This window comes from Amyelois transitella, chromosome 3 (genome assembly GCF_032362555.1).
Source record: "Amyelois transitella isolate CPQ chromosome 3, ilAmyTran1.1, whole genome shotgun sequence".
Lineage (NCBI taxonomy): Eukaryota > Metazoa > Arthropoda > Insecta > Lepidoptera > Pyralidae > Amyelois > Amyelois transitella.
The window spans coordinates 4,304,042-4,331,286 of NC_083506.1; the positions used below are offsets into that span (position 1 = coordinate 4,304,042).

The window sequence follows — 27,245 nt, forward strand, 5'->3', positions numbered from 1 at the left end:
GTCTTGTTCTTCGGCCTGGCGTCTCATCTCTCTGGAGAAACGCTCTTGACCATGATCCAGGTTTGGGTAAGTCAGGTTTTTACACCAAGCTATTTCCGACTGACTTTTTCGAACTTATCAGGAGAAACCAATATTAAACTTTGGTAAAAGCTGCACTTGATGAATTTCTACTTAATATTACGACATCCATGGGAAGGAGAAGGAGTGAAGTTTCCTGACTCCCAGAGTGAGACTGCCACATAGTAATATTATAAGGCTAGCGTAAAAAAATAATATATTTATTAAAGGAACTTTAGGTGCGGCGAAATCAATTGTTTTGTAATCAAATCCTTCCTGATAAAACTGAAAGTCGTGCATGAAATGTTTATGCATTTACCAACATGATGATATTGTTATATTTCATTGCATAACTTAAACAATATTCTTTATTGAACCTTACATAAACAAAAACAATATGAGCAATATTAATATTGAATTAAACCTAACGAGCGGGAAGTGAATATGAAAAAAAAACCCAAATAAATTGAATCAATCATTTATATCGTATAGTTTGGAAATAAAAATACATTATTTTATAAATCTTCTTACTGAGCTATTATTGTTCCATTATTTGTTCGTTTCCTATTTTCCAAAGATCAGTTTAATTATTCTAAAATCGTTGAAACTTATCATTTATATGTTATAAAAAAAAGATTTTAAGCGCAAATCTAAGAAGATGAAAAAAGCACTTAAATTACGAAATAAAACAATTTCAAAAATAACGTAAATCTTAACTATACACGAAAGAAAAATTTAATTAATTTATATACATACGTAATATGGAATAGCATGAATTATTCTTAAAGTAAATGGTATCACATTCTTAAATACTAAACCATAAAATTACATGAGAGGAACTTACGCTTAGCCAGACCATAAATAGCGAATCTCTATAAGAAAGTATATGAATAAATAACATAGCCACATAAACGTTTCATTATTAATAAAATGTCTATGTTCATGGTAGTAAGTACACAACCATTAAAATTTTAGAATTAAACCGAAACGAAAAGAAACATTCGTGAACGATAAAAATGATTGTACAAATGAACATGCATAGGTCGATACGTAGAAAACTACGACATTAATTTAAATAATTACTAAAACATAAAGTTAATTACTATTTGAACATGGCAACATTCTTACACGTATAAAAATATTTTCGATTACTGCAATATACTCTCATAAATATTTATACCACTAACAAGTAAAGGCACTGTCGACTACAAACACACTTTGGCAGCAAAGTTTCAAGACTCAGCACTCGAACAAATCAATTTCAGTCCATCAAACGTTGGTTTCTTCTCAGATAATGCATAAACGCGCCTAAAAATGATCACAGAATATCGCCAAGAGTGAAGTGTTTGTTGATAGACACTAATAATAAGTGCTAATGTCCATTGTTATAACTAAGTTTCAAGTGGTTGACTTGCGTGCATTGCTATCTTCAACGGGAGTTATTATTATATCACCTGCCTTTGATCTACTTCTTGTGACTAGTACTGGCGTTTTCGGTTTCGGCGTTTCTGTTAACTTTATCCTAACTCTACCCATGTCAGGGGAGTACACAGGTACGTACTCCCGCGATGGTGATAAAAAGTCGGAATCAGTGTGTTGGTCGCCATTAAGTAACGGTTGAGAAATGTCGGAATCAGCATTACCGTTTAATCTTGGTACTTCATCATCATTGATTGGCACAAAAATATCCTCACTTGATAAGGAATTTGTGTCTTTTCTGGAATCAGGTGAAGTAGGTTCTGATTCAAATGACTTTTCCTTTGGTATTTCTTTCTCTTCTGTCACATTATTATCTTTTGAACTGCTTTTATTTTGATTAGAGTCGCGTGGACTATCTGTTCGAATACCATTGCTATCGTTATATTTTGTTCCATTACTAATTTCTCCATTTTCACCTTTCTTTTGTGTAGCCTCATGTGTTGGTACTAATTCATATTTTCCGTTTATTTTCTTCTCGATCGAAGGCTCAATAATAGCGGGTTTACCTAATAATGATTTATTCATATCAACCATTTCTTTTGATGCATTTTCTACATCACGCTTTTGTTGTCTTAGTAATCTTCTGTCTCTTCGTTTTCTCATTTGTCCTTTGATGATAGCAAATCCAATAAGTCCTACCAAAATAACTACTATAATTGCAATACAAACATAGGTGCCAGTCTTATGAGGCTGAGTTTCGCTTGATGTAATAGGAGCTACACCATGATTTTCAGGAGCTTGGGTTATTCTTATATGCTCAGATACAGTGGTATCTCTAACGATTTGAGTACTAACAGCTACTTGAGTAGATACTTCTATGTCATATTGTTTTATATGCCAGTCAGGGCCACCTTCATAAACAGACGGAGCTGGAGGTATTGGAAATTCAGTGGTATTTGTGTCAATGGTTTCTTCAAATATTCTTGTAACTGGACCGGGACTTAATAATGGAATATATGTAGAAGTAACATCTGTAGTTTCTTCAACAATATCATCATCTAGGGATAGTAGTATATCTCCTGAGCCCGATCCTTCACCTGAACCAAAAATAGGATCTTCTGTGGTATTTATATCCTCAGCTGGAATGACATCCTCGGTTTTAAATATGTTTGCATGTAGTTGATGGTTGTACCTTGTAGAAATTACATCATCACCAGATCCTTCTATTTGTTTCAAAGAAGATAAAGTTGTTGCATGTCCGACTTTCATATAGACAAGACTTTCATCCTCATCAGTAGTTTTTTCATTATGGATAACGTTACCATCATCTAAATCGCTGTTCGCCACTAATGGCATTGATTTCAAAGCAGTCGTATCTTCACCGATTTTAACTGCATCCAAAGGTTGATCTCCCATCATCATATCTAAATAATTAGGCTCTACTTTTGGTACTTTACAAATGTCTTTTGTTTTCAGTTCTAGCCAAGACCGTCCTTTGACTTTTTCTGGAGAAGCGCATTGCACTTTATCGATGTATATGTTTGATGCCAACAGGCGATCTCGTGCCATAATATTTTCACATGTACAATAAAGAGGATTACCTTCAAGCTCTAAATGTTCTAAACCTATTAAATGTGCAATATCTGAAGGTACATCCTGTAATAAATTATTTGTTAAATCCAACGAACTTACACTTTTAGGTAGTTGAGTTAAAGATATTGTCTGTATTCTATTATTTGCCAGATTCAAGTGCACCAGTTTTCTTGCATTATGTAAAAATTTATTTAGATTTGTTATTCCATTTGTAGACAAATCTAGAGTAACAACTTCGGTCAGCCTGTCGAGCTCGTGAGTTAGCTTAGTAATGTTGTTATGAGATAAGTCCAATATGTTGATGTTGTGATGTTTTTGTCGAAGTGTGAACTTGTAAAGTTCGAGGAGATTACTGCAGGTTGCACGGTGGAGGCCATCACGAGTGGTGTTGCAAACGCATCCATCAGGACAGATTGCAGTTAGGATTGGAGCGATCAGAAGAGAGACCGCCAAAATGTAGACAGACACACGTAGTCCCGCCATTATGATTCGAACTCAGCTATACCTGAAATGAAAACAAAACCAGTCATTATTATGCTGAACATAAAAACTGCAGTACGAATCGTGTTTTCATTAATGAAGTTTGATGAAACAATTTATTTAATTGTTACATTTGAAAAAAAATATTTTGTTTTCAGAATACGAGTTCACTTTCATTATAGGCAACTAACATTTTTCGTTCTGTATTTCCTTGAAAACATTTTATCTGCCGCGATAAAAATATAACGTATGAGAGCAATGAATTAGATCATCCTAAGCATCATGTTATCTACATGTTTATATTTGCACCAGCCAGGTAAATGCTTTTAATGCTAAGCAGTTAATGGTCATTGCAGGTTTCAGATATCAACCGCAATTAAGTACTAAGATAATACACTCAACTTCATACAACCAATAACAAATATTAGAACATTTTGGCAGGTCCAATTTGATGTCAAGTGGCAATACAGGATTGATAGGTAAAAATACATCATACTTAAAAAATCGACAATAGATGAATCCATATGAGAAAACGCGATGAATGGATCAGAATAATTGACTTCCTACCAATCTGTCAACTAAATATAGGGCCCAGTAACATATGGCCGGTACCGCCGAGGTCCCCTGCTATCTATTTCACCTCGCCAATTATTGCAACTGCAGGCAAACGGCAATTTAACTAGGTATATATCTGTCAATTTCCTTTCATTGGTATCGTCTGAATTTAAATCTCCGATAGGTTCACAGTGTAACAGTGTTAAAATGAATGACTACGTTATTGTTGTTTTCAGTATGTGTTCAGATAGTTTTAAACTCTTCGTCATAATGGCAATAGTGTACTACGGAATCAGTAAGGTTTTACTTACTAAACCATATTACGTATTGATAAAAATAATCAATTTTGAAGTTTAGTACACATTTTATCATGCGAACCGCTGTGATTTGGAATTTCTTGCCTGTATCTCTCTTCCCCGACACATTTATCATGGGGATTGTCAAGGCAAGAGTGTATAGGCACTATTTGAGCTTACGTGTACCACATTAGGCCTTATCTTGCTTATCGCCAGGCAGATTGAGGTCAGCCACACTCAAATCTTTTATATAAAAAAAGAAACTATAAAGGAGTTTGTGCTAGCTCTAAAACTTATGTTGCAAATTAAAACAAAATTGACGCTTTTAATTTGATCTGTAGATTTTTTTTGAGATTTGATAAATTTTTCAAAAGTATTTTGTACCCATGATGGTTATGCAGTAGGTATAGTTAGTAAGATAACGATGTGAGTATTTACTCAAAATTGATAGATCAATACGTCTTACGTCAAACGCGCTAATCAAATTGGCTTTGATTATCGATTCCGAAAATGCATAATTTATCACTTGTTAAATTATTTTGTCACATGTCTAATTTATCTTTGTTTGATTACTTAAAACTTTAAGTATAAATTCACACAAAATGTATAGTTAAAATGGCTACAATATTGCCTAGACGTCGGCCGTATGAAATGCATTGCCTTTTTATCAATCCCCAATCTATAGTCAATTTCTTTAGGTACTGAAATGAATATTTTATCAAAAATAGCCGCAGTACCTAACTCTATACGAAACATTTTGACATTTTTGACATTGCTATGAATAAATTAATAAATGCATTTTTACTAGAGACGTACCTATGAAAATTCCTCACCTTAATTTCAGTACTTAAAAAAATGGATCAAATATAGAAATTTATTTTGCAATAACTGAAATATCTTTAATGTTGTCACCATTTTTTCCAGACTTTCCAATAATACCACAGGTGATTCTGTAGTAACATCGTAAAATTACACTACAAATCAGTTCTATTTCGGTCTGTAACAACATCCTGAGTGCACTTGGACGCTCGGCAAAGTGGTTCAATGTTAGTTAGCAGGAAGCGAACGGTTAACCAGTTGTGCGAATGTGGCGGTTTTGTCGCGACGGAACCGTCTTCGTGTGGGGCTACTGCGCAGCAACTTGAATCTTGTAACCACTTTTTTAACAACATGTTACGTGTGTGCCGTGTGGTTCCCGGCACCAGTACAAAAAATAATAGGACCACTTCATCTCGTTCCCATGAATGTCGTAAAAGGCGACTAAGGGATAGGCTTACCAACTTGAGATTCTTATCTAGTAACCTGTCACTACTTGAATCTCAATTCTATAATTAAGCCAAACAGCTGAGCGTGGCCTATCAGTCTTTTCAAGACTCTTGGCTCTGTCTACCCCACAAGGGATATAGACGTGACCATATATACATATGTATGTATGTACGTGTTACAACGTCAAAAAAAGTGAAACGCAAAGGATTCAGTGCCATTCATATTGACACTTATATGTTGAATGTTTTACTTGTTTTACTCGATATCAAAATGAGCAAAACAAAATCGCGTTCGTTGCTGTATGGGCAACTCCCTTAAAGAATACCTACCACACTGGATTGCATTGGGCTTAAGGTTTTCTATTACACTGGCGGCATTACCTCGCTGAATAGCAAACTATCTTTTGAACTAAAACTCTCATAAATATTAAAGCAACCATGAACTTGTAAATTCCGAAAATATTCGAACATTTTTCTTATCTTCGTTAAATAATATTATATTCAGATAATTAATTCATGTCAAACGTAAGTTTCAATGACATCAAGTTTTTCAATTGATTTTATCTTAAAATCAATCAATTTTTTTTTTCTTCAAAATGTAAGTAGACATATAACATGTTTGTCTCAAACAACTCACAACAGTCTTCATAAAAATGGGCCTTGTATCAAAACATAACATAACAATTACATTTGGAGGATATCATGATGATGTGGCAAGTTCATGATTAAAGTAGGTGAGAACAAAAAAACGGTTTATATATATATTGACGTAATGTCCTTTTTCTATTTGATTGATGACCTATTAAAACACCTCATAACGAACTAATAATTATAAAATTACTCTACGCTATGTCTTTCCCGGCTCTTTAGATTAGGGCCACACCATCTGTTCCCCATGGAAAAGGCGACTTAGAGAAGGGCACATTTATCCTGTGCAGTTTTTGCCATAATCCAATATGGGTAAGTAACTGTAACTGTAACGTTTTCGGAGTTCAGACGGGAGTCACTTCATGTAAAAACTTAACTAATCAGGAACATAGCGAAAAGGCGCACCCCGAATAAGATATATAATTTTTCTTTTTATATCAACCAAACCAAAAATAAGTTACAGATATTCAGATTGAAACCAGTTGAAAGATGTGCTGAAAATCTCAAATTTAAAATACGTCTTACAGCCGACCTTCGTGCTATAATAGACATGATTACTGACTAACTTGGCCTTTCCCGGCGTTGTCTCGTCGCGGTCTGATGTCAATATCAACTATTATGACGTCAGCTAGTTACCGAATGAAGTATTCGTTTAAAAGACAGTTTTTTTTTTTCATTTTAAATACACTTTAAACAGGCCAGTCACTGAATGAAGTGCTGGTTAAAATTACAGTTATTTTGTGATTTGATAATAAAATTCTGAATTTGAAATTTGAATTTGAAAAAAAAATTGTGATGATCCGCACTTTATCCATTCAGGATCGGGATCAAAGGCCGAGCTTGTGTAATTCCTAAGGGGATAGATAGAGCCAACAGTCTCAAAAAGGCTGAATAGCCACGTTTAGATGTACGCAATTGTAAAAAAAAGAAAACATCTGGAAGTCACTAGCCGTTAATTTTTAATGCCACTTCCTCACCTCACCAGACACCCAAAATGGAAGGGTTGGTGTCGAAAGTGTATGAGTCACAAGGTTGTTCCAATATTGAGTAGCGGGCGTCCGTGGACTGCAAATGTCAGTGAGCAAGAATTACAATATATCGCATGAGCTTGCACCGAAAAAAATAATAAAGCCGCCGTTTCAGTATTCAAATCACTTGTGACAATTAACAAGCAAAACATTAATTTATATACATAGGTAAGTGACAGTAAGTGTACTCAAAACGCAAATATCCCGTTTATTACCATTCCTGTAGACGGAGGGCACAACTGGAGATGCAAAAAATTTGAGACATATCTCTAATATTTTTTTTCAATATCATTCTTTACTAAACCTATATTAACAAGATATATAATCATTTGTTTGAAGAACTAAATCTTCGGAAATACTGAACTAATCATAAAATCTTTAAACGTTTAAAAATTTCATTATATGCGGGTCTTATATACATACATGTTTTGTATAAACGACAGATAAAGTCGTGGCGGCCCGCTAGTTATACCTATAAATGTTGATAAACATTTTTTAAATAAGACAATTTACGTGAGATCGTACTAAGACAAATACTAGCTCACAAAAAATATTTATACGCTCAGTCTTTACTTCGGTTTAAAAAGTGATAACATGTGTGTTGTAAGATAAATAACAAATATACCTTTTATACGTATTTAAGAATAAAATGGGCGTTTTCAACATATGTTCATTACGTCATGAAAACATAAAATAACAATCCTCAGTGAACTTTGCGCTTCATGGTTAGTTGACACTTATCTTGACAAATACAGTGCCATTCAGTCTTAATATATTTTCTTTTAATTAATATTAAATTAACGATAGTAAATTCATTCACAGAGTATCCCAAAACAAGATAACACTTCTTCTACACTTGCGCTCTGGAAGTGATAGTAGATTTTGAAAATATTTTTATATATAATAAAAGAAAAAAATTTGATGTTCTCTATTTAAAAGATATTGCCAAAAATTTATTATGATCAACAGAAACCAAAAATGTGTATTATAGAATTTTTGTCTGTCAGTGCCACATCACAGGAAACTTTTGCTACGATTTTAATTTAGATATTAGAAAATTTAGACAAAACCGTATCGGATAATGGTAACTAACACATTCAGTAAAATAACAGTAACATAAATTTATCATCTGTGAGCATTTGGCAGTTAATCCAAACAAACAGATTTATCTGTTAAATTAACCTTCACCTATTTGTAACACTAATGATTGTCTGCCTGTGCTCTTGAACCTACTATACCGTATCAATGATTTCCATTAGCCATCCAGTGTTAGAAAAATAGAGAGAGTACAAAAGTTCAACTTTAATAAGAATGCAGTCCTACGAAAGTACTATTCAAATATTCGAAGGTACTTTTTTTTGTATGTCATACATATAATGACCTCTTTATCTCTCTCGGGGTAGACAGAAGTACTAGCTTTGAAAAGACTGAAACGCCACGATCAGCTTTATGGCTTAATGATGGAATTGAGACAAATAGAGACAAGTTGCTAAGCCCTTCACCTAAAAATAGAATCCCAAGTAGCCTTTCCCTTTTTTTTACTTTTTTGAACGAACTATTTACATAAAGACATTCTGGAAGAAATTTTAAAAAACGGATTTTTGTTTTTCATTCCTATACATTTTTTAAAGAGAGACGTTCTTAAGCAAAACAGCGGAGAATCGTTTACCAAAGTTAAACTTGTGTAATTACTTTATTTACATTCTACTATTACTGGTAAGGGTAATAAATTCTAAGATAACTGTAACAGTGAGAGAATGCTTCTAACGCGGTCTAAGGAAGCACTTAGTTAAATTATGTTGTCAGTATTTATCATGTTCTTAATACGAAAACTTGCTACTTCACGTTTTGGGAGGATTTTGACGTTACTTTGCAACTATTCTTGTTTTTGTATCAGTTTTCTAATAAATATAAGAATTGATTTTAAAGGATGATTCAAGCCATAATCGTCATCATCCTCCATACATTATTCCGTAAAGGAGCCAGACCATGATCTTGTGTTGATGATCCCTGGAGATGACCACGATCCTAGATTTATTAATTCGTTTTAATCAAAGAAAAATGTAAGGTGATCCTTTAGTTTAAAAATCATGAGTCCTTACTTTCATGCATAAATAATTATAAAAAGTCTTCGATTTTGCCTGTAAAAACATTTTGTTCTTATACACAAAAAGACAAAACTGAGAAGTTAAAAACTACAAACCATATTAAAAAAGGCATTGAAATTTCATCAAAACATATTTAGTATAATTATGGCCAAACATTCCGACTTGAAAAGACTAAAATATAATATTAAAATATCTATATAATTATTAGTATTCTCACTGATTTCATGGTTTCCGTTTTCTATAAGTACCTATATACTGAATCGGCCTTTACTTTGTATACCTAATAATACTCATATACCTACGCAACCTTACGTTACGAATAATATACTTATAAGTTACCGTTAAACCGGTTGCTGTAGGTCAGTTACAAAACTTAGGTCAGTTTTGAAATTGATGGGATATTACTTCTACTATAAACACCAATTAAATACTTAGTTAGGTAAGCAGTTAATGAAATTGCATTCGTTTAAAACATCATACCTACATAAATCTTTATAGCCCTTACGAGGTAGAATTTTTCACGTGAAAATGATTAGAGCAAAAGATAAAAAAAAAAATGAAATGTTAGTGCTTTTCAGAATAAGTTACTCACTAAACTTCCTTATATATTTTTTTTAAATCAATAAACTTATATGAAGTTATGCGATATTAGAGAATTTATTGCTTTAACCAACAAATTGAATTAAAAAAATTGAGATTACTGCATTTTTATTACCTTGCCTATAAAGACTACCGCTCCTGCTAACCGTATATTACGTATCGGAACCCTATTAAGATACTTTTACAAGCATTTCAAGGTTCCCGGCACTTTAAATAGGACCATTTCATATCTTTCTTATGGATGTCGTAAAAGGCGACTAAGGGAGAGGCCATTATTAGCCTTTAATAAACTTTGGATTCTTCTTGTAGGCGATAAGGCTTACACTACACACTGTCACAATCTCAATTCCTACATTAAGCCATACAGCTGAACGTGGCCTTTCAGACTTACTACATTGTTGACCCTATCTGCCCCGCAAGGGATATAGAAGTAATTTTATATACAAGCATTTCGCCAACTGACACTTCAAGGAATCATTTACATAGTACTTGTGTTCTTCGCAACTGTTTGTTTTGGCATATCACAATAGCAACGTGCAGTTTTACGCAATTATTGGTTTTTAATTGATGATTGTTTGGAAATACACTGGCTTTTAAACAATGATGTTTGAGTTTGCTCGATGTCATTAGAGAGAACCACTAGTCAGGTAATACGATACTAATGTATTCATTCCACTTAGGTTATACACGTTACTCTTTTTTTATCAACAGGTTAATGCTAAGTACTTGTAATGTTCTTATGTACTAAATAAACATTTATTTTCCTTTCTTTCTACTCGTATTTAAATTAATTTATTCATTCTATGTACTGATTCAGTATTATAAAGTGGTAATATTTGTAACTTTCATTGTTTATTTGTTATTTTTATTTGTTATTTTCTGTAATACTGAACCGATCTTGAAAATTCACCGTGAAAAGATACATTATCTGCGAGTGTCATAGGCTATGTAGTTACAATTATCACGGGTGAAGACGTGACGGGCCGCTAGTATTCCATGAAGATATTTTGTCATGACATAAAGTACCTAATATTCACTGACATTCAAGAGCGGAAGTTAAGAGTATTACCTATTATAGTTGTAAGTCTAGAAATACTGAAACAGCCGTATGGCTCAATGACGGAATTGAGATTCAAACAGTGCCAAGTTGCTCATCGCCTAAAAATAGAATCAAAGTTTTTAAATGCTACATACACTTACTACTTATTTAAATCATTAGCTTATCTAGTAGCAAATGATAGTAAATTAAATTGTCGTTAAAAATATGCCAGGGCTAGATTGAAGACGGAAATTGAGTACGGTGGGCTAACGTGACAGCTATCCGACCTCGCCTAGATTGGTGTATAGTATAGGAGGTAGCCCAGGTTTCTCTTAAGCCCTGTGTACCAACACGCTTCAGTGTTAATCGCAAATTCAATCAACTAAGAAAGAGGGCATTAACCTTTCTTTAAATAAGCATTAATAAGGTTATCTTAATTTGACACATGCATAATGATATCAATTTTTATATAAACAATAACGTACAAATAAAATCGCGAATCAGAGTATCTTCATGCAAATATTATTTTTAAATTTTCATATGATAATTAGACACATATGTCACACAGCAGAAATAGTCATAAGGAACATTTACATAGTTTTCAATCAAATAAACTACACTAATTTGTACATATAAGCCGCATTGAAATATGATTTGAATAATTCTTCCTTTTCTAAGGATAATTTCATTCCCATTTTATGTACTTTGCGTTTAAAATCGCATCAGGTACGGGTTCAACGATACCAGTACTGTAATTTACTTCTCTGAAGCTATAAAACACCCATCTGTTATCCCTAAGGGTCATAATACACATACTCTAAAATTGACTCGATGTATTTTCATATCCACACAGTTGCTTAGAAAAATTTCAAAATGTGAAGTAAATTTAAAACCAGTTAAAAAGTATCCTATATCGAAATGTCACAACTAAACAAGTCAATCATATTTGTGTGGCAAGAAACTGCTTTATGACTTTGCTTTATAATGACCAGGTATGTACAAATATTTTTACTTGGTAAAATTGTAATTTATTTATTATTATGCAGGTATTTATATAAATATTTTTTCCCTTTTCTTATTTTTTTAAGTTTCTGTTTTTTGTTAATGCTTTATTAATTTACTATGATCTTAAAAGCAAGTAATTTACCTTGTGTTGCGCAGAAAATTAACTTTTTCTTTTTTAATGTTTTTTCTAGCAGTGTGAATTCTGTGCTTGTGGCGATATATTTAAGTAAATATAAAGTAAAACACTCAGACAAATATGTTAAAGTGTACCGTAAAATCTTGCTCTGCAGCGAATTATAAATCCTACGACACAGATTAAAATTTCTCCAGTTCGACGAATATGTCTTAAACTATTAACTATAAACCTTTGACCCGATTAGTCAAACCAAATCAAATGAACTGAAAAACTAGTCACGAAGCTGTTAAAATTGTAATTTGACACCAGGCATAGAAAATAGGTAGACGTAGCAATCCTACATGATTCGAGGTATTAAAATTCATAGATATTATATGGTGAAGTATGCAGAAGTCTTGGAAAGTGGAAGGATGTAGTCTCTGCCTACTACTCTCTGGGAAAGAGGCATGATTAAATATGTTGTTAAAAATAAGCAATGATGGTGAACTTATACCTACGTTCTTATATTTCACTAAAATCATCAACAATACGTAATGTGAATACTGTAATAAAAAACTGTGTTTTAATAACTATACCTTACACGGAAGTTATGTTTAGCACTCACGTTATAATTATAACCTTTTACTTACTACAGTGCGAGCCTCTTTTCACATGATCTGTGATGGGCTTTTACTTTTATTGAATTTTGGATATATTACACAGAACTTAAGCAATAATATAATTGAATGTTCAATAAAACTTATTTTTTATATGTCAAGTTGAGTTCCGGCTAAAGAAGGTAGCAAATAATAGATAAAAGAGATATATATCCAATTTAGGTATACCTTGTTTGAAAATCAAATGAATTTATTAAATACTCTTAGTTTTAGTCAAAACCAACGATTTGATCTCGATCAAAATGAGAATTGATACAATTCAGAAATACTTTCATTTTGTATTATTATAAAATCATCTTTTGAATTGCTTAACAGAATTTAAAATTAATCAGCTTTAGAGATTTTTGTAACAGCTATCAGAACACCAGTCATCGAACTTTTTAATGTGAAAAGGGGCGCAAGTTCGTGTCTCGGCTATTAGTTCATAGCAGTTTGGGCTCGTCTCATTAGGCTGATTAAATTAAACCACGCTATTACCTGAATAATGTGTAAACATCATTAACTGACTCGTATTTTGGGTTCCATTGTGTTCAGCGGGTTATGTATTCACTTGGTTATTTTAAATAATTATTATGTAATTAATTGAAATAGTTTACCCTATTCTGACTGCTATAAAAAATAATATATATAGTCATGCCTCTTTATTGTTTGTGTAGCAGAGACAATCTTTCTACTTGAAAGCTTCCCTGCTTATTTCTATAGTCATGATCATAACTTTCTTCATGCAAGCTCGTCAGTAGGTATTATATATAATAAGAATAAATGCCATGTGGCTCTTAAAACTTTATAATAGGAACACTTTCCGTGGTTGCCGTAAAAGCTAATAAGGGAATAAGAATACTGATATAAAGCAAGCCTACATGCATGTCTGTTGGCGGAGAAAAAATAAAATGTGTGCAAGCTGTAAACTATTTAACTAAACTAATTAAAATATTTCTTGTGGTGGGGGAGACTACGGTAATAAATCGAAAGAATCATTCATTACACAAGATCCTACAATACAAATTAATATTGAGAACTCGATAATAAATTATGGTAGTGCTCGATATGGTAGTACTCGATAATAAATGTGGGACATTTATATTTCAAAGCTAGTTTTAGTGAACAGAAACACTATCGCGATAACACTAACACTTCACTCGCTGACGTCAATATTTATAAAGTATTTTATTATATATTATTGAAACAAAAAAAAAATTTTAAATTAGTTTCGCATCTTTTCTTGTAGCTCAATGCACACTATTTTGAGAACACGATATAGTGTTTCCCACTTTCACATTTCGGGAAGAAGTTTTCGCGAACAATTACACTTACCATTAGATTAATAAATTATAAGAAATCAGAAACACTATCGGGGTAACACTAACATATTTTTCACTGACTTTTATTACATCTTACATTGAAACCAAACAATTTAAATTCGCATCTTCTCGTGCTTGTAGCTCAATGCACACTGTAGCTTCATTCCTCGTTATATTATTTGTGGACAAGGTGAAGTTTGACTTTCCTGGAATGTTTCCAAGTGGAATTAAGACGAGATTCTATTGTAAAAGTGGATGTTTGGGTACCTGATAGAATTTAATTGGACATAAGAAGGATTGATTGTCCGTACTTTTATTCTAGCACACCAGCCATATGGTTAATTAATAGACAAAAAAAATGTAAATATAAAACAATTGAACTTTGCTTTTGTGAATTTGATGGAATCCTCTGATGCAAACTGAACACAAAAATAGTACAAATAACTAATAATTAACCTCTTACATATGAATCTAAATATTCACACACTATGCGCATCAAAGATAAACTCCTATAGCAATTAACCATTATGAACCAGTGTGATAATGCTATGCTTGGCGTGCAGATTTTAAAAGTCAACCAAGGAAAACTTGAGATTTCTTTTAATATGGCGAAAAAGGCGATGGGCTAGTAACCAGTTACTTTGTATATCTCAATTTTCATCAGTTAACCATTCAAAATATGAAATTCAAGTTTGTTCAATACTCCATAAAGAATAAAGGAATATATATATAAAGGATATGAAGATAAAAGAATATGTATTTTTGTATGCAGAAGTTCTCATAATTTTGAGATTGTTATTCAATGAAGATATTACTATTTTGTCACCTATTGGTGAACTTTGAAGAAAACGTATGTTTGAAATGACTAGAAAACACACCTCAAACTATGTTATTTGTTATTCATTCATCACTAACGGAATCTTGTCGGAAATGCGTCATTCTCATTTGCAAATCAATATTTTGAGCAAACATTCATTTTTGTTACTTTATTGACGTAAGATCTCACCTAATATGTCATAATTTACAGACAGTTAGACAAAGCATGAAGTAATTGATTCCTCAAGACAAATTTCAACCGTAAAGATTCAGTACATAAATTATAAATCCTTCTTAAAAATATATATATTCGTATTTAAGGACACCCCGTAACACTCCAATAATATTACTTACAAATCTGGCCCAAATAAATGATAGACATTTATTCAGATATTCTGAAACTGTACATTTACCGCAAGAATTCCAATTGTAAATCTGACCGAGACAGATTAGAGCAGCGCAGTTTGTCTCTTTGACAGGTTATTGCTGAACGATGAACTTAGATAATTTGCTTGGAACATGATAAAATACGATACTTTTGGTTATACATACACATGAATCTCACCTCTTTCCCGGAAGGGTAGACAGAGACGACATCTTTCCAGTTACCACGTCTTCTTCTTTGCTTGATCCACATTCATAACTCACTTCATACAAGCTTGCGGGGTACTCTTGACCTGACCTGACCTTTTTACTTTTGGTTATCTTTGTAAAATATAATTCAAAATAAAAAAATAATAATTTAATTATTCTAAGCACAATAAATCATCATTTGTAAAAAAAGATCAAAAACCAAATTGTGGTAGATTAAGTAGGAACTAATAATCAGACATTATAAGCATGTCAATGGAGTTAAAAATACAGAAAGGAATAATTCAAACTTCCATACTTTCTGCAAAGTTATTACACGAACAGGTCATTCAATCAGCGCGTAGCATTTAAAAATTGATTGATTTGAATAAACGTCTATGTTTCCGTAGCCACCTTTCTCTGAGACTTGATTGGGCAGCTTGCCAAGAGCCGTGAGACGTGCCGTCGCCTGCGGTAATTGGTGTGACATTATTTTGTCCGACAGTGTACAAATTCCGGACTCTAATTACATGCAGCGATATATGGGATTTTACGGGTGATTTCGTACTAAATACTTGAACTATTTCAAGGAGCAATTATATATTTTGGCATTCACCTCACACTGTACAGTAAAGCGAAATGGCACAGGTATTTGATTTTGAAATCTGTTTAGGATTACATAAAAGTACGTTGAAAGCTATTCATGAAATTATGAAATACCTACTATAAATGGCAGTACTGGTAAATCAGACCACGTCGCTTGTTGTAAATACCAATCAAGTCAATGTCAAGTGACAAGAAAAAAAAGTTGCGGAAAGTGATAACAAAGTTGAGCCTGTCAAGACGGATAAAATTAATCATGTGAGCCGTTCAAAACAAGTTTTTGCTGGCGCCAAACATACATTTATAGAACTGATGTAGCTTGATATGCGTACTTAACGTGTATACACATCTATAAACTACGACACGATAACAATATCTACATTGGCAAAAGGTTTAATCAGCCAATAATCTATACTAATATTACAAAGCTGAAGAGTTTGTTTGAACGCGCTAATCTCAGGAAGAACTGGTTCGAATTGAAAAATTATTTTTGTGTTGAATAGACCATTTATCGAGGAAGACTGTGCTATATAACATCACGCTGTAACTATTAGAGGAAATTTTGCATCCTTGAGGGTTTCAATGATGCCCAATTACTCCACGCGGACGAAGTCGCGGGCACAGCTAGTAAAGTATATAAAATCATTCAACGTTGTAACGCAGAAGAGTTCAGGCTAAGTGATGCATGTGCTAATGTATTCATGTAAAACGTACAAACTATGATCATTTAAGAATAAACAACTATGAAGATAATAGAGAAACAAATCATTTTGAGTATGCTGAGGCCACCAAAATATTGTGACATCTATACATGTAACCACGTCTTTATCCTTTACGGAGCAGATAGAACCTATAGTTTCGATGAGAGTGAATAACTACTCTGTTTTGCACAAATGTAGAGATTCAAATACTGTCAGTTTGCTTGGCAATCGCCAAGAAAATAATCAAAATATTGTCAAAATGTAAATTTCAGTGTTGTTTAATAATGAGGATGCTTTGAACATTATTTTCTGTATTCAAAATGTTTTATACTTAGTCGTTGAAATTGATAAAACATAGAATAGCTAACGCATAATTTAAGTCTTCGCCTCAACTAGGCCAATGATTAAGTTGATCAAAGTCTTCAATTGTTCATTTATCATCCGGCTTACATGAACCTTGTACAGTACAGCCCTAACCTATAAATAAAAGATTCATAATAATGTTGTATTACGCAGAATTAATATTTTTATTGTACAAAATAAAAATACACAAACAACAATGCTATCATTATAAATATAAGCTTTATATTTTTCGATTAAAATAACCGTTTTATTTTTCAAATGCTGTGTGGTTCCCGGCACCAATAGAAAAAAGAACACTCCATCTCTTTCCCGTGGATGTCGTAAAAGGCGACTAAAGGGATAGGCTTATAAACTAGAGATTCTTCTTTTAGACGACAGGCTATCAACCTGTCACTATTTGAATCTCAATTCTATCATTGCCAAACAAAATTAAATTAAATTACCAAGCCAAACAGCTGAACGTGGCCTATCAGTCTTTTGAAGACTATTAGCTCTGTCTACCTCGCAAGGGATAAAGACGTGATTATATGTATGTATTTTTCAAATGAATCTGTTCAAACGTACAAATAAAACAGAACCACTACCTAATAGTATTACCACATTTTCAGTTTAGATAACTACGAACACAATATTGGAATTTTAACCCAAGCTGTTATCAGTTAGATAAGATTCGTGGATCGCAATGACGCCATCGCATTCGTATTAAAATGAATATCCTGGTACATTGAGAAGGTAAAAGGTAGGTACATTTCATACACAGAATAATATAACACTTACATACATACATATGGTCACGTCTATATCCCTTGCGGGGTAGACAGAGCCAAACAGTCTTTAAAAGACTGAATGGCCACGTTCAGCTATTTGGCTTAATTATAGAATTGATCAGTATAGCATCAGTAACTTCCAATTACCCATTATTATTAGTGTTTAGGTATAATTATAAGGGGGATTAAGAAGAATGATCCAAACTTCATTGTGAGCATAATGAAATGATTTTACGAGTATTTTTATTACTATAACAAAACTTCACTACTTGCTTTATCATCGACTAACGACCCGCCCCGGCTTCGCACGGGTGCAAAATTATAAATGTTATTATACATAAAAACCTTCCTCTTGAATCGCTCTACCTGTTACAAAAAACCGCATCAAAATCCGTTGCGTAATTTTAAAGATTAAGGCATACAGACAAACATACTAAAATAGCGACTCTAGTTTTATACTATGTAGTGATATATTTGAAGGTAGTCTCAATTTTATTAAGCTGATGATGATCAAATCGACAGTTTGCGGTACACTTTCAACATTCAATGACTTACCAATGGTGTTTCTCAGACAATTCTACGAGTAATTATGTATTTCGATTAAATTTATACACATCAGTTAATATTAGCTTAAATAAATTATTATGTACGGTGACGCTGTATATAATAATTTTATTGTTTTTCAATCATAACTTCTTTCTAATTCTAACACTAAATGATGAAATCCAGAAAATTAACATAACGAGGACTTCGTTATGTTAATTTTAAACAAAACCACATGTTTGAACGTAGATTGCAACATTTGCAACAGACCAACATTATGGTTTAATCTTGTTCAGCAAATCTTGGTATTTCCACATGATGTAATGAAACCGTTCTTGGATAACACTTAGTCGCACAGTTTTGTACGCAAGGAGACACCATTTTTAATTTGCATCGTAATCATTACCGTAAAAGAAAATACAGTGTGTCCATTAAGTGACATTAAAAATTTACTCGTTTAAGATTCTATTGTCTCCATGTTGGTCAGTAGGTATAGTAGAGAAAAAACTTGTAGTATGTGCCAGATGCTTTCCGCTTCGCAAAGATTGTAAAAGTTAATTAAAGGAAAAAAACATAGAAAAAATTTGAATTCACTATCTCCCAAACGCAATTCCATCATTTAGCCGTATGAATTTTGTAATAACTGGTTATTTCTACTCTGTATTGAATAAAGGCCCTATACTTGTTTGTCTGTGGGTCTGTTTGTTGCCATAAAATGAGTCGATTCAGTTTTATATAAATCTAGATGCCACTGAATGTTTTATTCGTTTAACAGTGGAAATCAATTACAAGCAAATGACTTTGATAAGATACTGACCAATCAAGAGCAATCGCCACTGATCCAGACGAAATCGATTACGGCCATATAATTTATTGGAACTAGTTGTTTTAATTAATACCCAATTACATCATGGACCTTCATTAATAAACTCACAACTGGGAACAATGTCGATAAACTAAACAAAAGGGTCAAGGAAACTTCAGCGTAGTCACTTTGGCCTCACATATATTATCTGTCAAAATTTATATCGCAACATAAAAAAATATAATTTGAAACCCTGATACACATTAGACATATGAGATGTTCTCAGAATTCGAAAATCTAAATGTCTTGCTATAAATTCCATGAAATACACGTGTAAAAATTTATTTATCAAACACGGCTATATTTTTTTATTAACAACCTTCCTTTAAAATTATATAGTGTGTCCAATGAAGTACGTATTATACTTCAATAGAGTTATGATGATTTATTAATCTAGAAACGTCAATGATTTATCTAACGCTAGGCCAAAGTTCGTCTAGTTAACTGCAAGCAATTATTTAAAACACGTGTTTGGTTCAAAACACGTGAAAAACATCCTATTATTATTTTTATATAAAGTGGTATATAAAAAGAATATTTTTTTAATTCCAACTAATATAATAAATGCGAAAGTACCTATGTATGTTTGTTTGTTACAGAGAGAGAGTTAACAAACGTGAAGGGATTAATTTTCTTGTAATATTACGTTTATATAATTAAGAGTCTGGTAAAGGATAAATAGTACCCGTTCAAAATCATCATTCATCCCGTAAAAAACCATAGTTTCCGTGCGATTTGCGAAAAACCATTTGTAGGTGGCGCAAATTTTTTTTTTTTGTTAAATTCAAATTCGTCGCTTTTTGCCAAGGACACTTAGTTCACGCGGGCGAAGCTGCGGGTAGAAGCTAGTAGTTTATAAATAAACTTGCCTCGTAATATAAGCGAGCAGTCTCGACATCCCAGTTCTTGCACTCCTGCAACAAAACAAATAATAAAATTAGCAAATTGAGCGGACAATATTATAATCCCATAGCATCTGCAGAATTTTAAAAAGTTCACCCAATAATCAGAAATGCCGAATGAAAGGAATCAAGTATTATTCAATGAAACACAATAGTCGACCCCTGAACAGCTGGTCACACACGCAATTTAAAAGGACAGGTAAAAAGTGGCGCGACTGGCAATATACTAATATACTGTTTTGGAGTAACATAACGGTTTTAATCTCTAGATATTTTTTATGAGAAACGACTAGGTACAAAACATAACATTACTTTAATTTAGTACTAACATCATCACTCTTTTTAATGAATGAATGAAAACATATTGAAAAAAAAATCTTTTATTTGTAAAACAGTGATTTATCTAAGAGTACTTATGTTATTTTCAGTGTCTTTGTATTTATGTTTTGCAAGTGCCATAAAATATGAGTTACTTGAATATACACTCTCAGTTAGTAATAGGCTTTTTATAGTTCAAAGGTTATCGGTAAACATTGCATAAGTTACGACAAGCAGCCAGAAAGCGGTGTCCTACAAGGAGACTATTTATGCCCTATATATTTTATAGTTCGGAGTGTTCTTAACAATGGTGCTTTTATTTTGTTTGTTGTAGATAATGTTCCTGCTTCCTTAATGATAACATTTAAGTAAAATAGGAGGCGCAGTTATGCTTGCAGTCTGTGTAAAATCATTCTTTCTTTTTTTCCTTATCGTTTCCTGTCATATAGTTATACATATTTGTTATTAAGTTAAGAAATTTTTATTCATACAAGTTGATATATTTTTTTCTCCTCAACATAATAAACTTTTAAACCACGATAAGCAACTCATGAATGGTCTAAATGCATTCAGTGGCAAAAACATGACGCTTGAGTCTCAAAGATCAAGTTACAGTAATAAAATATTTATTAGCAACAAGGTCAAATCAAGCATGCATGTTGACTTTGATTTGACTTGATATCAATCATTTATATATAATATCATTAGGTATGTGGATTTCTAGAAAACAGATAAATTATAAACAGACTATCTCTTCCTCGCATTAGACCGCATGAATCTTTGAAATTGTTGGACAATAGTGCATAATCTAAAAATAAAAAATGACGTAAATAAACCTAAATTTACGATAGGTTAACAGTATGATGTCTATTTATAATTCTGTAGTGATATCTCTAAATCTTTCGTAATGTTGTAAAAACTAAATTTATCTAATACCGCAACTGGACCTTCAACCTCTTATCGACTCATTGAGCCACGGAACTAATGGTTTAAATATTAATTTTATGTCTTAAAAACTGCTAAGCGGATTTATTGCTTAATTGCCAATGTTTTATTATATGGGATTAAAATAATAGTAATTACAGTTATAACATGTGTTTCTAAAATTATTTTTATATTACAATAAAAAAAATAACAGGCCACTTTTTTATACTTACTCTAAAACTATTATCTTAGAACAAAGAACACACAGAAATAAATGAATATAACCCATACAGATCGCAGACCAAAATTTGTGATAATTATTCACAATTATAATTGCGATAAATAAATAAAATAATTTATGTTCTGCTTCCCTTTATTTTGCACCCACCTAAAATTCTCTGTTTGACCCAAAGGTTGACTGTTAGATAATGCACTTAGCATTAAGTCCACCCATTGTGCTTTTACAATTGTATTTTGTACAATAAAGGTTAAATAAATAAATAAAATACTTATAATGTAAATAAAATATCTCATATTTTGCCTCGATTTTCTTACTAAGCTAGAATTTTTAAATCATACTCATAATTTAAAACTTTTGATCATTTCCAAACATATCACATTGTTTCTAAATAACCCGTATGATGTTATCATTTACTTTTTGACTCAAGTCTCAGTTTCATGTTTCATAAATTTCGTATTTGGTGCTAAAACATTCGCTAGGTTAAAACTAGGTTAGTTTGGTGAATCTGTTATCTGCTATTGTTCTATAAGGAGAGGTGACTTCACCTCCCTCCTTTAAACTATGACGAAGGATTGCAAATCATATGTAAATAATAGTCACTTGGGTCCTACGCAGAAAACAGGTATCTTTAGATTTGTGACTCTTATTGAGACAATCCATTCTCTGAACTTGCTATGTATTTCAGTGCTTCCAATTTTTGAAGTGCCAAATATAAACCGCAAAATAAGTGCCGGCTTTTGTGAAACTCGCTTTTGCCCAGTGACTTTGCTTCCGAAGATCATCATTATTTGTTTTCTTTCAAATATACGGATATTGATGTATTTATTCGCAGCATAATCCCTTTTAGTGACCAGCTACCTTGAAGCTAAAACATACACACAACCTTGAAGATTCGTAATAGAACCAAAATGACAAAAATGGCATCTTCCGTTTCGTGACCACAAAAATTTCCCGTTTGTCATTATTCAGTTGTGTATTATGATGCAAGAACAAACAAAATTGGCAAAGCAAATTGTAATGAGGCTCATGAAACTGGTATTAAAAATAAATCAATTTTTTAATTTAATCATTAACTATAAAAAATGTTAAAACAGGATACTGATACCATTATTCTTATTGTACCAATTAAAGGATAACTGATATACGTAATCTTTTTAATGCAATTAATTAAAACTGGAGTTCGTAACATGGCTAAACCTTGGCTCTTAAACAATTATCTTTTTCTTTCTGAAAGATTTCTTTTTCAGTTTGTTTTTAATTCGAAAAGTTATATTATTTACTTAATTATTTTAACTTTGCTGTAACACTTATTTATACTTGTAGGTTCTTCGAATGATTTATGAGGGCGTACGTAATGACAAGCCAGACAGTATTGTTTTATTAAAACGTGTCTGACGTAGGTGTTTCAAGTCTGACATAGTTTAACTGTCTGACAATGAGAGAGTAATGGTCACTGGCGAATCTAGAGGCGCAAACAGTGAAAGTGGACAACTTAGCAAATAACGAATGTGTGGGTTGCTTGCAAAACGTCTACAGAACGAATCATACAAACGTCACTCGGGAGCTAATTATAATACAGCACTGTTAAACATTGTCGATTTCACTTGAGACAAAGATGCCTAATTTGAAAATTAAGAGCTAAACATAATTGAGTTTGAAACAATGCTTAGTGCCCATAAAACCAATCAAAAAATGTCAATCAAACATTAAGAATGTGCTACACGTAATAATGCAAAATTATTCAAATGAAAACCTAAAGTATCCCAGATTGGCCAGAGCATACAATGAGTGATTGTGATCGTCTGTAAAAAGGAACCCAAATGTTACCTATACCAATTAAGTATTTATGGTTTAATTTAAAACTCACAAAAACAAAACAAAAATACACCTCATTTAATATTTCTAGCTAGCATGATATATTAACGGACGCCAAACTGTTTTTCTTTTTGACAGGTCGTCGAAGAAAGCGCGAGGAAGACGGAGATTTATTAAAACCTTCCAAGGCACTTGAAAAAAAATATTCACATTCCTGATGTGTTTGTTACAAAGTATGGCGAAAACAAAGATTGGCGGAATAGAATTTGCAGCTATAACTTGACCAAAAATATCAGATCTCGCCAAATTGCGGCTTAAAAAGTGAATTAAAATATTGCGCTGGCAATAATTTTTCAAAACTATAAGCATAACCCGATGCTATTAAGTGTGTGTCTTTAATGGTTGGTTCTTTCTGTTATACATCTTCTAAACAGGTCGTTTTATTTTTTATAGTAGTTCCTTACATACATACATACATAAAATCACGCCTCTTTCCAGGAGGGGTAGGCAGAGACTACCTCATTTCACTTGCCACGATCTCTGCATACTTCCTTCGCTTCATCCACATTCATAACATTCTTCATGCAAGCTCGGCGGTTTCGGGTACTTTTGACCTGACCCTTTACCAGGACGTCCTTAATTTGATCAAGATACGTTCGTCTAGGTCTTCCCACTCCAACCTTTCCCTCCACACTCTCCTTGTATATCCTTGTAGTTCCTTATTTATGTATATTTAAGTAATACTCTAAGTACCCTCCTGACTAATAAAATATCAAATCACCTCACTATTAAGTACTCAATATGACACGACAATTTGGTGTTGCTGCATTCCTAATTGACATCTCTGGTCAAGCTTTACTAATTATGTCAGTGCAGACTGGCTGCTTCGCAAAAAATTGTACTAGCGAAGTCTTGTATGCAATTCTTTGAGGGATGGGAACTGTATATAATTAGATGCATTTGCGGCTGTGTAGTGTTATGCACCAGTGCATAAGTACGTGTAATCTTATCTGGCTAACGCCCATTAGTTAGCACGCAAGTTTGCAACTAGCTCGTGGGAAAAAATCTTATGGGGTTTTTCAACTTCATTACATATAAACCTATTTATAGATATTTTGACTCTGGGACATGAATTGAATAATTATAAAGCACTATGCAAACACACATCTTTTTTTAATTCAGATGAAATTAGTTACAATCTCAGTTTATATAAACATGCAGTTTTATTTTATAATGATCGACGTTTAAACATACTTCTTTGAAACAGTTCAATGCACTAATGAGGTGACAAGGTTAAAATGTACAATAAATATTCAAATTGAATGTTATATTGTAAGCCAGACACAATTTTAGTTGAAAATTATTTTGTTTTAGAACGGAATGTCGCTTCTATTAATAGCTATTAAGGACGACAGGTTCGAAGTGAAAGCATACATCTTACGTCTGTGTTTTAAAAATGGCTCTGAAACGACCCTTAAATTATTCTAAGCCAAATTGAGGCCATCAAGCTCTCTTGACAGTTTAACGTGATCCTTTACGAGACAAAAAATAAATGGAATTGAGATTAACTTTTATAAGTTAAAAATACGATGCTTCGTTTGAACATTTTAGATTTATTGTTCAAGTTATAGTTTACGATCACCATTATAGATATGTATTTCATATCTGAAAAGGTTGATTTGCCTATCTAGATAATAATTGATTTGATAAAATAAATGTAAAGTAATCTCAGAATTGCTTAATATAATTAGGTACTTACTTACGGTACTTTACGGTGAAATGGGTCTTACAAATAGGTAATATTGATACGGATCATTCATATTCTGCCATATTTATAAGCGGCGTAATAATAAACATGTACAGGTTTAAATGAAATTACTAGCTTAACCCCGCGGCTAAACATGAAAAGCACCCTATGTCCTTTTCCGAACATACACTTTATGAAGGGATATAGTGGTTTAAACGAGGAAGACGAACAAAAAAAAACACAGTTTCATATTTGTTTATTGGCGCACGATACAGTTTTACAACATAAAAGTCAGTGCTTCCTAACAAGGTCTACGGAAATGATGAAAAACAAACAGATCAATACTACCTACGTTGTGATAAAAATATACAGAAATGGAGATAGTCAACCAGAAAGCAATCGCTGATACATATATTTGCCTCCAGCAAGGTCGACAAGGGTGACCTGACAACTTTGTTGACTCACTGGATGAAATGGGCACACAAAATAAGATACGGCGATATTTCCTTATGACATAACCTCGCATAATATTGTCCCATATTTATTTTTCTGATATCATTCCTTCATGGTACATATTCCAGTTATACCTTAATCACATTGAAATTTCGACAAAATCTAAGGTGATTTTAATATTAAAATTTTGTTTAATAAGTATATACTTATTAAACAAAATTTTGTATGTTATCAAAATCATGAGAAAGTAATTTACACAAAAATGAATCGTAAATATTAAAAGAGTTGCATAATCATCTCCGCAAGACTCGTGTCGTCTCAATTCACGAGTGTGATGTCATTACTGATGCTAAATCTCCTGTCAACATAGCCGAGTGGTCGGTACAATGAAAAATAATCCAATTCCTGCTTTTTCTGACGTGTTTTAAGAAGCATCATGTAGGCGAATGTCATAACAAATTTCGTGATTCACACCTACAAATTTTTAAAAAATATTTTTGTCGATACTGCCAAGTTTAACAAAACTGGTATTCTTCAGGCCCCTTAATTGTTTCTGGTGATTTTTATTCCACCAATTTAATCAAATCTTACAGTTACAAAAAAGTTGTAAAATGACTAATATTTTTTAATCGTCATGTGAAAATCCGTAAACACACAAGACTTACATAATGAAAGATAATTCATATCCTTTCTTTTTATCGCAATGTCGTTCTATAGATAAGTTAAGAATTACAAGGTAACGCACATTTGGCTACAAAATGTTTTCAAGGATTCATTTTCGTAGATAAAAAGAAAACAACGACACTACATGAAATGTCACTTAGTCAACTTGTTTTCTCAGAAATGTAAATAATAATAAAGAGTTGTTTTTTATTGAACATTGTTTATTATTTACATTACATAATATTATTAACTTGCCAGTTATTTTTCATTATACAAATCACAGTTGGTGATTGTCTTAAATTTAAATAAAGATTTACTTAAGATTTAGTTCACCAATATGAATCATCTTGATCAATAAATTATTTCCATTTTCAATATTTCAATGACCATCTTCTAAATATTAATATATTACAAAGCGATCATATTACAAATTAATAGGCAAAAGATCCTTACTAATGAACGAATCTCGCCAACTTGGAATGAAGAAACATGCGGGCAAAAAAGGGCCATAGGGGTGGAGGCCAACAAAAGGGCCTCAGTGTCGGAGGTCTTGTAAACATAATGTTAAGGAAACGGTTTTTTGTCCGTCCCGGGCGTCGCCTTGGCGGGACACAGGATTCGTCCAGGTAGTTTCTCTCTTTACAGTGACTTTATACAGCGTGCTAATTTATCGAAAAAAATATATGTATAGTTATTTAATACCTTATCTTCAGAGCCTGGTAAATTTGAAACAGATTACTATTTTTATTCTAAATGAGAAGTACTTTT

At 32.5% G+C, this 27,245-nt stretch overlaps 1 protein-coding gene across 2 annotated transcripts in view; it reads right to left on the minus strand.

Annotated features, from left to right (window-relative positions):
* Window positions 1-519: 519 nt before the first annotated feature.
* LOC106138210 (protein windpipe) overlaps window positions 520-27,245 on the minus strand; it is a 96,297-nt gene continuing 69,571 nt past the window's right edge. For both annotated transcript variants that reach the window (XM_060952895.1, XM_013339304.2), the window contains exons 2-3: window positions 20,284-20,328; window positions 520-3,574 (exon numbers count right to left, since the gene is read on the minus strand). In XM_060952895.1, coding sequence (XP_060808878.1) covers window positions 1,456-3,552 — 2,097 coding nt within the window. In that variant the 5' untranslated portion in view covers window positions 3,553-3,574; window positions 20,284-20,328 and the 3' untranslated portion in view covers window positions 520-1,455. The remainder of the gene's footprint in view (window positions 3,575-20,283; window positions 20,329-27,245) is intronic.